Raw genomic sequence first — 8938 nt, 5'->3', positions numbered from 1 at the left:
AAATTCTTCTTTCAACAAATTTTTTTAATTTCATAATTATTCTGCTCTTTTTTTCCAATATTTAGTATTTAATTGGTATTTTTTTTTTCAAATTATTTTATTAATTACAATTTTCGCCGATTTTTCTAATTGTTAAAATTCGTCTTTTGAAATTAATTTCTGCAGTTTTGGATCCAAATCACGATAAATCTCATCCGAGACACTGTCTGCAAATGAATTGAAATAAACATAAATTAAATTAATTTGAAATAATTAATTAATTTTTGCAAATTTTATTAATTAATTAATTTTTTGATTTTTAATAGAAAAAAAAAAATTCTCACCTCGACATTTATATTGAATATTGGACCAAACAATATTTTCCTGTGAAAAACAATAGACACCAAGTTTTCCTCCCTTTAATGTATTATCATAAATATTTTGTGAATCGGCAATTAATTCAATTCCATTATAAAGTTTCAATCTTATTAATCCAATTGAAGGACGATGAATTAAATTCCAACGATATGAAACATATTCTTGCCATGGTGTTTTTTTTGGATCATGCCATAATAATTTTACTTCATTCACATGACCATTTGTATTCCATAAACTATTTCTCAACATTGGACCAGGTCCCGTTATTGAATTAACTAATTTTATTTGTATCCCAGGATCGCCATGTGCAACAAATGGCGATGCCATCCAATAGTCTTGTTGTCCTTTTTTCCACATGACAACGTAAAATTTTTTATTACTCTGATAGGAAAATATAAAACCAACAAAATCATCATCGCCCTTTGCATTATTTATGAAAAATGTCCCATCATAATCGATACCGCCAAAACTCACGTCTCCTATTTTTTTAATTGAAACGAAAAATAATTTATTTAATTATTTTTTTATTTTATTAATTTATTACCTATAATTATTATTTTAATATTTTATTTTTATTATTTTATTACTATTATCCTAATTTATAGTTTTTTATTTCTTGAATAAATAAATAAATAATAATAATAACTAATAATATTAAATAATCAAAATTAGTAATAATAATAATAATATTAAAAAGTGATAAAAATTAAATATTATAATTAAATAGGATATTAATTAACATTTTAAAATAAACAATAATTTAATAATTCGATAAAAAAAAATAGTTTACGAACCAACTCCAATTCCAGGATTACTATTAAGTGTTTGATGAATTTCTTTTCCTTCATTTTTAAATTCCCAATGGGGATTTTCTTGTCCAGAACCAACTGTTGGATCTAAATCGATAGTTTTAATTGCCCTGAGATCGGTTACCCAAATATCACTATTATTGGGACAATTATCCATGCTATTGATAACATGATCATTATCATTATCGTTCCAACATGCGTCTCCAATTTCAGTGTTTGCTGATGAAAAAAAAATAATTTATTTTTATAATATTATTATATTATTTATTTAATTTTTATTTGTGGAAATCTTTTTTTTTTGAATATTTTTTTTATTTGAATTTAGAATAAATTGGCGCGCAAATTTTTAAAATATGTAAATTTAATTTTAAATAAATTAAATAGTATTTCATTTATTTAATTAAATAATTTATTAAATTAATATTATTTATTAATTTATTATTTATTTTATTATTTATTAAATTATTATTTATTAATTTATTATTATTTAATTTGTTTATTAATTAAATAGTATTTAATTTAGATAATAAATATTATTATTTAAAATAAAAATAAAAAAAAAATGTTTTTATGATAGAATTGTGGGAATCCCCTGTAAACACTATTGGAGTGAGAGAGAAGGAAAGAGAAAATGCAGGGATGGTTAGTTGAATATCATTCGTTACTTAGGGTTCGTTTGCATTTACATTGTGAAATGTCCAAAATTTAAGCGGTAGTAAATTCCGAGAATTAATAAAAAAAAAAGCTTTTCGTTATAATTAATAGTAATTTATTTAAATATTAGTTTATAACATCATTTTCTTATTTTGTACTCAGTTTTAAAAAAAGTAATAACCAATCATACTTTGGAAACTACTTCGCGTGTATGTGCTTTGGAATAAATTGTCTATGGTACTCTAACCTCAAAAACCACGTGACTCGTACTAGCGTGGTGTGTGTGTGTGGCGTGGTGTTTTTAAAATGCAAAGTGCTTGCGATTTTCAATTGTTTTTTTTAAATTACAAAATTGGGGTAATTTCTTTAGTATTTTAAAAGTGAATTATTATTCAAATAGTGTTATTTAAACCGCGAGTGAATGTTTCTTTTTTTTATGCCTCCATAGCAGATTTCATCGCAGTTTTCGACTATCGATGATGTACTCGTAAGTTTTATTTTCTTAGTAATTAATTATTAAAATATAAATTAAATTAATTACTTTGGTAATTAGTAATTATTAGAGTAATAATTTAGCGAAATTAAAAATTAGTTTGTAAAAAATTAAAAGTTATAAGAATAATTTACTAAATATAAATAGTTTCTATAATTATTGAGGTTAGTTGAAAATTATAAAAAATTAAATATTTATAAATATTTTATATAAATAATATTAGAATTATTATAAATAAAAAAAATATTCAAAATGTTAATAAATATTATATTATAATATTATTTATTATTTTATTTGTTAATTTTCGTTTATTATTTTATTTATTAATTTTCGTTTATTATTTTCGTTTATTATTTTATTTATTAATTTTCGTTTATTATTTTCGTTTATTATTTTACTTATGAATTTTTATTTATTAATTTTCGTTTATTATTTTCGTTTATTATTTTAGTTATGAATTTTTATTTATTAATTTTCGTTTATTATTTTCGTTATGAATTTTCGTTTATTATTTTCGTTTATTAATTTTCGTTTATTATTTTATTTATTAATTTTCGTTTATTAATTTTCGTTTATTATTTTATTTATTAATTTTCGTTTATTAATTTTCGTTTATTATTTTATTTATAAAATTTTTATTCATTAACAATTTAATTAATAACATAAAAATTCCTTACCATGTGTTGCTGTTTGATCGGGATTATAAACAAATATACAATTATCAACATTATTTGGTATTCCATCGCCATCAATATCATCATCGCATTCATCGCCTACACCATCTTTATCAGTGTCTTTTTGATTGGCATTCGCTATTTTAGGACAATTATCATTTTTATCCTGAACTCCATCTAAATCAGTATCGATTCCAGTTTCACAAATATCGCCAACTCCATTATCATCCTTATCTTCTTGATTAGGATTTTTATCATTGGGACAATTATCGCATACATCACCCACTCCATCGCCATCCGTATCTTTTTGATCCTTATTACTCACTTTTGGACAATTATCCACAGGATTTAAAATTTCTACCCAAAAAAAAAAAAAAAAAATTATTCCTATTTAAAATTTCTTTTAAAAAAATTATTTATTCACATTAAAAATTTCTACCGAAAAAAATTGTTCTCTTTTAAAATTACTTATTTCTAATTTTGAAATTAAATAATTTTCAATTCTCTCTAAATAATTTTTTTTGTCAATAATCTTTTTTTGAATTTTTTTTTTTAATTTCCAAAATTGGACAATAATTTCAGAAATATTCCATGGAAATTATTAATTTCACCTTTTTGTTAATTATTATTATTATTAATCGATGGATTGTTATTATTTTAATTAATAATTATAATATTAATCATATAAATATTATTATTATTATTATTATTATTATTATTATTATTATTATTATTAATTATAATAGTAATTATCAATTAATTTATAATTGCTTCATTAAAAATTCAATAATTTTCATGGAATTTGCAGGCCTCGGATTATACGACTTTTTCGACTATTTCCGACTTTTTTTTCAAAAATACGACTTTTTATGGACTTATTTTAATAAAATGCGACTATTACGACTTTTTTTTTAACTTTTTAAACAAATTTTTTAAATAAAATATATTTTTTTTTAGTATAAAATGCAGATCTTCATCAGATCTTCTTTATTTCAATTATTTAACAAATTTTTAACTAAAATTCTTCACTAAATTAATTATTTTTAATAATTTTAATGAAATTCATCAGAAATTAAATTATTTCAAAATTATTTTTCAATTAAAATTTTTATGAAATTTAACAATTGTTTATAATTTAAAAAAAATATATCACAATAAAATTACCAAAAACTTTTAATTCAAAATCATAAATCAATAAAAAATCAAATAAAATTCAATTATTTTCAAATATTTTAATTCAAAATCAACTAAAATTTAATTATAATCCAAAATTTCAGTTCAAAATCTTTTAAAATTTAATTATTTTCCAAATTTTCAATTTAAAATCAAATAAAATTCAATTATTACACAAAATTTAAATTCAAAATCAATTAAAATTTAATAATTATTAAAAATTTCAATTCAAAATTAATTATTATCAAAATTTTTAATCAAAAATCAACTAAAATTAAATTATTATCCAATATTTCAATTAATATTCAATTATTTCCCAAAATTTTCAATTCAAAATGAACTGAAATTCAATTATTTTCAAATATTTGAATTCAAAATCTACTAAAATTCAATTATTTTGAAAATTTTCAATTTAAAATCAACTAAAATTCAATTATTTTCAAAAATTTCAATTCAAAATTAAATATTATGAAAATTTTTAATCAAAAATCAACTAAAATTGAATTATTATCCAAAATTTCAATTAAAATTAAATTATTTCCCAAAAATTTCAATTCAAAATCAAAGAAAATTCAATTATTTTCAAATATTTTAATTCAAAATCTATTAAAATTCAATTATTTTCAAAAAATTTAAATCTAAAATCAACTAAAATTCAATTATTTTCAAAAATTTCAATTCAAAATTAATTATTATCAAAATTTTCAATCAAAAATCAACTAAAATTAAATTATTATCCAATATTTTAATTTAAATTCAATTACTTCCCAAAATTTCAATTCAAAATCATAGAAAATTCAATTATTTTCAAATATTTCAATTCAAAATCTACTAATATTCAATTATTTTCCAAATTTTCAATTTAAAATCAAATAAAATTCAATTATTTTCAAAAATTTCAATTCAAAATTAAATATTATGAAAATTTTTAATCAAAAATCAACTAAAATTGAATTATTATCCAAAATTTCAATTAAAATTAAATTATTTTCAAAAATTTGAATTTTAAAGCTTCTAAAATTTTTCATTGAAAATTATTTGAAATTTAACAATTTAAATTATAACTCTAAGGAAATTCAATTATTTTTAACTATTTTTATAAATATTCTTTGAAAATTCAACTATCTGAAACTATTTTTCAATTAAAAATGATTTTCAAATTTTTGTATTTTTTGTTCAATTAATTTCAAAAATCTCAATTGTAAATCTTTGAAAATTCAATTACAATTAAAAGAATGTTATCTGTAATTATTTAATAAATTATTTTTAGTTCTGTAAAATTTAATTATTGTCGGAAAATTAACAAAAAATCTTTTAAAATTCAATTATTTCTAAAAATTTCAACTTTAACTATTCCAAAAGTATTATTATTTAAAAAAATTTTTATTTAAAAATCTGTAAAATATTTTTGTTAAAATAAAAAAAAATTGATTTTTTTTTGGAATATAAATCGATTAAAACGACTTTTTTTGTGTCTTTAAGTCGATCCGAGGCCGGATTTGTGTAAATTTTTAAAAAAGATATAATTTATTTTTTTACAGTCTGGAATTGTTTTTTTTTGGGGGGGGGGGGGTATTTAAAATTTGGAAAATAATTTTTTTTTTTACCATCGCCATCCATGTCATCATCGCAGACATCACCAATGCCATCTGAATCGATATCTTCCTGATAGGGATTTGGTATTAATGGACAATTATCGCAAACATCACCAATTTTATCTTTATCCTCATCTTTTTGATCGGGATTTTTAATTAGCCAACAATTATCGACAGAATTTTCTATTCCATCATTATCGGCATCTGGATCGCATGCATCGCCAATTCCATCGCCATCGGCGTCTTCCTGTCCGCTGTTTGCAATTTTTGGACAATTATCAGCTCTACATTCTGATGAACAACATTTTAATGCCTCATCTGGATAGCCATCGTTATCAGTATCTAATCCACATTTCCATCCATTTCCAGCATATCCAACTGTGCACTGAAATTTTTTTTCTTTTATTATTATTATTATTATTTATGGTTTTGAATTTTTTTTATCAAAAAAAATTTTAATATTTTATAATATTTATATGCTTTTTGAATTTTTTTTTTTAATAACAAAGGGAATTTAAATATTTTTTTTTTATCAAAAAACATTTAAATATTTATTTGCATTAATGGATTTTAATATTTTTTTTTACCAAAAGACATTTAAATATTTTTTTTGTAGATTTATGCCTTTTGAATTTTTTTGCCAAAAAAAATGTGATTATATTTTTATATTTGTGCGTTTTTTTGAGTTTTTTTTTACCAAAAGAAATTTAAATATTTTCTTTTATTTATGCTTTTGAATTTTTGTTATCAAAAGGCATTTAAATATTTTTTTATATGCTTTTGAAATTTTTTTTGTATTTTTTTACTATTTTTACCAAAAGTCATTTAAATATTTTCTTATTTATACGTTTATTTATTTATTTATTTATTTAATACAAACGGGCAATAACAACTTTGTTTTTTATTTTTTGTTTATGCTTTTGTATTTGTTTTTAATTGTTTAATAATTGAAAAAAAAAAATTTTATATCTACGAAAGTAATAAATTTTTTTTTAATTATTAAATAATTGATTAAAAAAAAAATTTATATCAACGAAAGCAGTAAAAATTCCTGTTGGGTGATATTTTGAAAAATTAATTAAAACTGATTTCTTTTCTGATAAAAAAAAAAAGAGACACTAAACACTTAGAGAAACTTGGATAAGCGTTTGATGATAATAATTTAAAATTTTGTATCGAGATTGTCTATCTACTTTCAATAACGCGCGATATATAAAATTTGATAAAAAACAATTTGTTCGTGATATTAATTGTGAGTAAATTGTATTCTGTTTTTTTTTTTTTTTTCTCCTCTTTGTAATACTTACCCTGCATAAATATTGATTAGCTACAATTGGTATACATTTGGCGTGATCGTCACATTTTCTAATCATTCCAGGACAAATATTTCCAGTTACATTATTTAAATACAAATCCGTTGTAAAACTTTCTGAAAATAGGCAAAATAGATAAAAAAAAAAAAAAAAAGAATTACGAAAATATTTTTTGTCGAAAAATACTAAAAATTGCAAATATTTTGAATTTATATATTTTATTTATTTATTTAATTACCAAATTTTGATAATATTCTTTTGCAAAAGAAAGAAAAAAATTATTATTTAAATTATTACAAATATTGAATTTATATTTTTGTTTAGTTATTTTTTTTTTTAATTAATTTTGATAATTTTCTTTTTTGTGAAAAGAAAGAAAAAAAATGATTATTTATTAATTACTTACTTTTGCACGAAGCACATTCTTTCAATAACTCAGGAATATTTAAAGCCTCAAATGACTGAGAAAATAAAAAAATTATTTATCTTAAAATTTTATATATTTAATTATAAATTAAAAATTATTGGAAAAAGATTAAAACAAACAAAAAAAAAAAAAATTCTATTTTCAACGTTTTTAAAATTTTTTTTTTTTCATAAACTTACGTCTATTTTTAATTTTACATCCAAATGTGCCAGATTATTTAATAATTGATCAAAATGATTACATTTTTTACAATCTGCAAAAATTTTTATAAGAAAGTAGTTTTTATTGAAAATTATATGAAAAAAATTAATTTAATAGTAAAATAGTTGTTTTTTTTCAAACACATAAACTGTAAAAACTTATTTTATATTAATTTTTAACTTTAATTTCAATAAAAAAAAATATTACAATTTTTTTTTATTTATTAATAATGACGATAATACATTCTAATAAATAAAATCAATAATAATAATGATAATAAACAAAAATGAATATAACTAAGGCAAATAATAACAATAGTAATAAAAAATTAATAAAAATAGAATAAATAATAGTAATAGTAGGTAATAAATAATTAATAATAATAATAAAAATTTTAAAAAAAATAATAATAATAATAAAAATTAAAAAAATAATAATAATATTATTATCATTATAATAATTATAATAATAATAATAAATGACAAATACCTGTGATTGGAGAATTATTAGAATATGATAGAGAAATAATTGTTGCAAATATTGCAAAAGTTACTATATTTTGCATTTTGGAAAAAATTTTCTTTTTTCCAAAAAAAAAAATGCGATAAATTATTTTTTAGAAACTTCAATAAACATTTTTTCGTGATTATTTGTCAAATAAGAAAACAGAATAAATTGAATGTCTATTTATATAGTAATTCTATAAGTGTTATCAATTAAATTATCTTTGATAAATCATATATAATATTTGAAAATAAAAACGATAAAGAAAGTGAATGTAATTGGTTTAGAAATTTGTTAGCGCGCGAACACTTTAGAAACTCTTAGAATTTTTTTTAAAAGTGTGATTCTTTTTTTTTTATCGCTGTTACATATTAAACTGTCGTTTGTATTATTATTTCAAGTTATTTTTTTGCCAGATAACGTGTCTTTTTTTTTATTAATGTTTTATTTTAATTTAATTTATTTTTAATTTTTTAATTTTTTTTTTATAAATTTTATTTTAAAATTTTTTATTTATCGAAATTTTATTTATTAAAAAATTTTTTTTTCCCCCATAAAACTCTCTTTTACAGTTAATATTAAAATAATTGAATATAATTTATGAAAATAAAAAAAAATCTAATGAAGAAATAAAAAAAAAACAAATTTTCAATTTTAAAATTTTCACCAGAATATAATATATTTACAATATTATTTGCGAACTATATTTATAGAAGGGAAAATCAATAAGATATTTTT

General features: G+C 18.9%; 1 protein-coding gene across 1 annotated transcript; it reads right to left on the bottom strand.

The window, feature by feature from the left end:
* Positions 1-3: 3 nt before the first annotated feature.
* On the bottom strand, positions 4-8359 carry LOC127281347 (thrombospondin-4-B-like). Its single transcript, XM_051305028.1, has 9 exons — positions 8186-8359; positions 7675-7748; positions 7475-7529; positions 7063-7184; positions 5768-6140; positions 2991-3344; positions 1152-1385; positions 324-836; positions 4-206 (listed from the first exon to the last, which is right to left on the bottom strand). The coding sequence occupies exons 1-9, from the start codon at positions 8259-8261 to the stop codon at positions 133-135; spliced, it is 1875 nt and encodes a 624-aa protein (XP_051160985.1). The 5' UTR covers positions 8262-8359; the 3' UTR covers positions 4-132.
* Positions 8360-8938: the final 579 nt, after the last annotated feature.

The sequence above is a fragment of the Leptopilina boulardi genome, unplaced genomic scaffold (genome assembly GCF_019393585.1).
Source record: "Leptopilina boulardi isolate dan_hultmark-lab unplaced genomic scaffold, ZJU_Lbou_2.1 LbouV2_266, whole genome shotgun sequence".
NCBI lineage: Eukaryota > Metazoa > Arthropoda > Insecta > Hymenoptera > Figitidae > Leptopilina > Leptopilina boulardi.
This window is presented reverse-complemented; position numbering and strand designations above follow the sequence as displayed.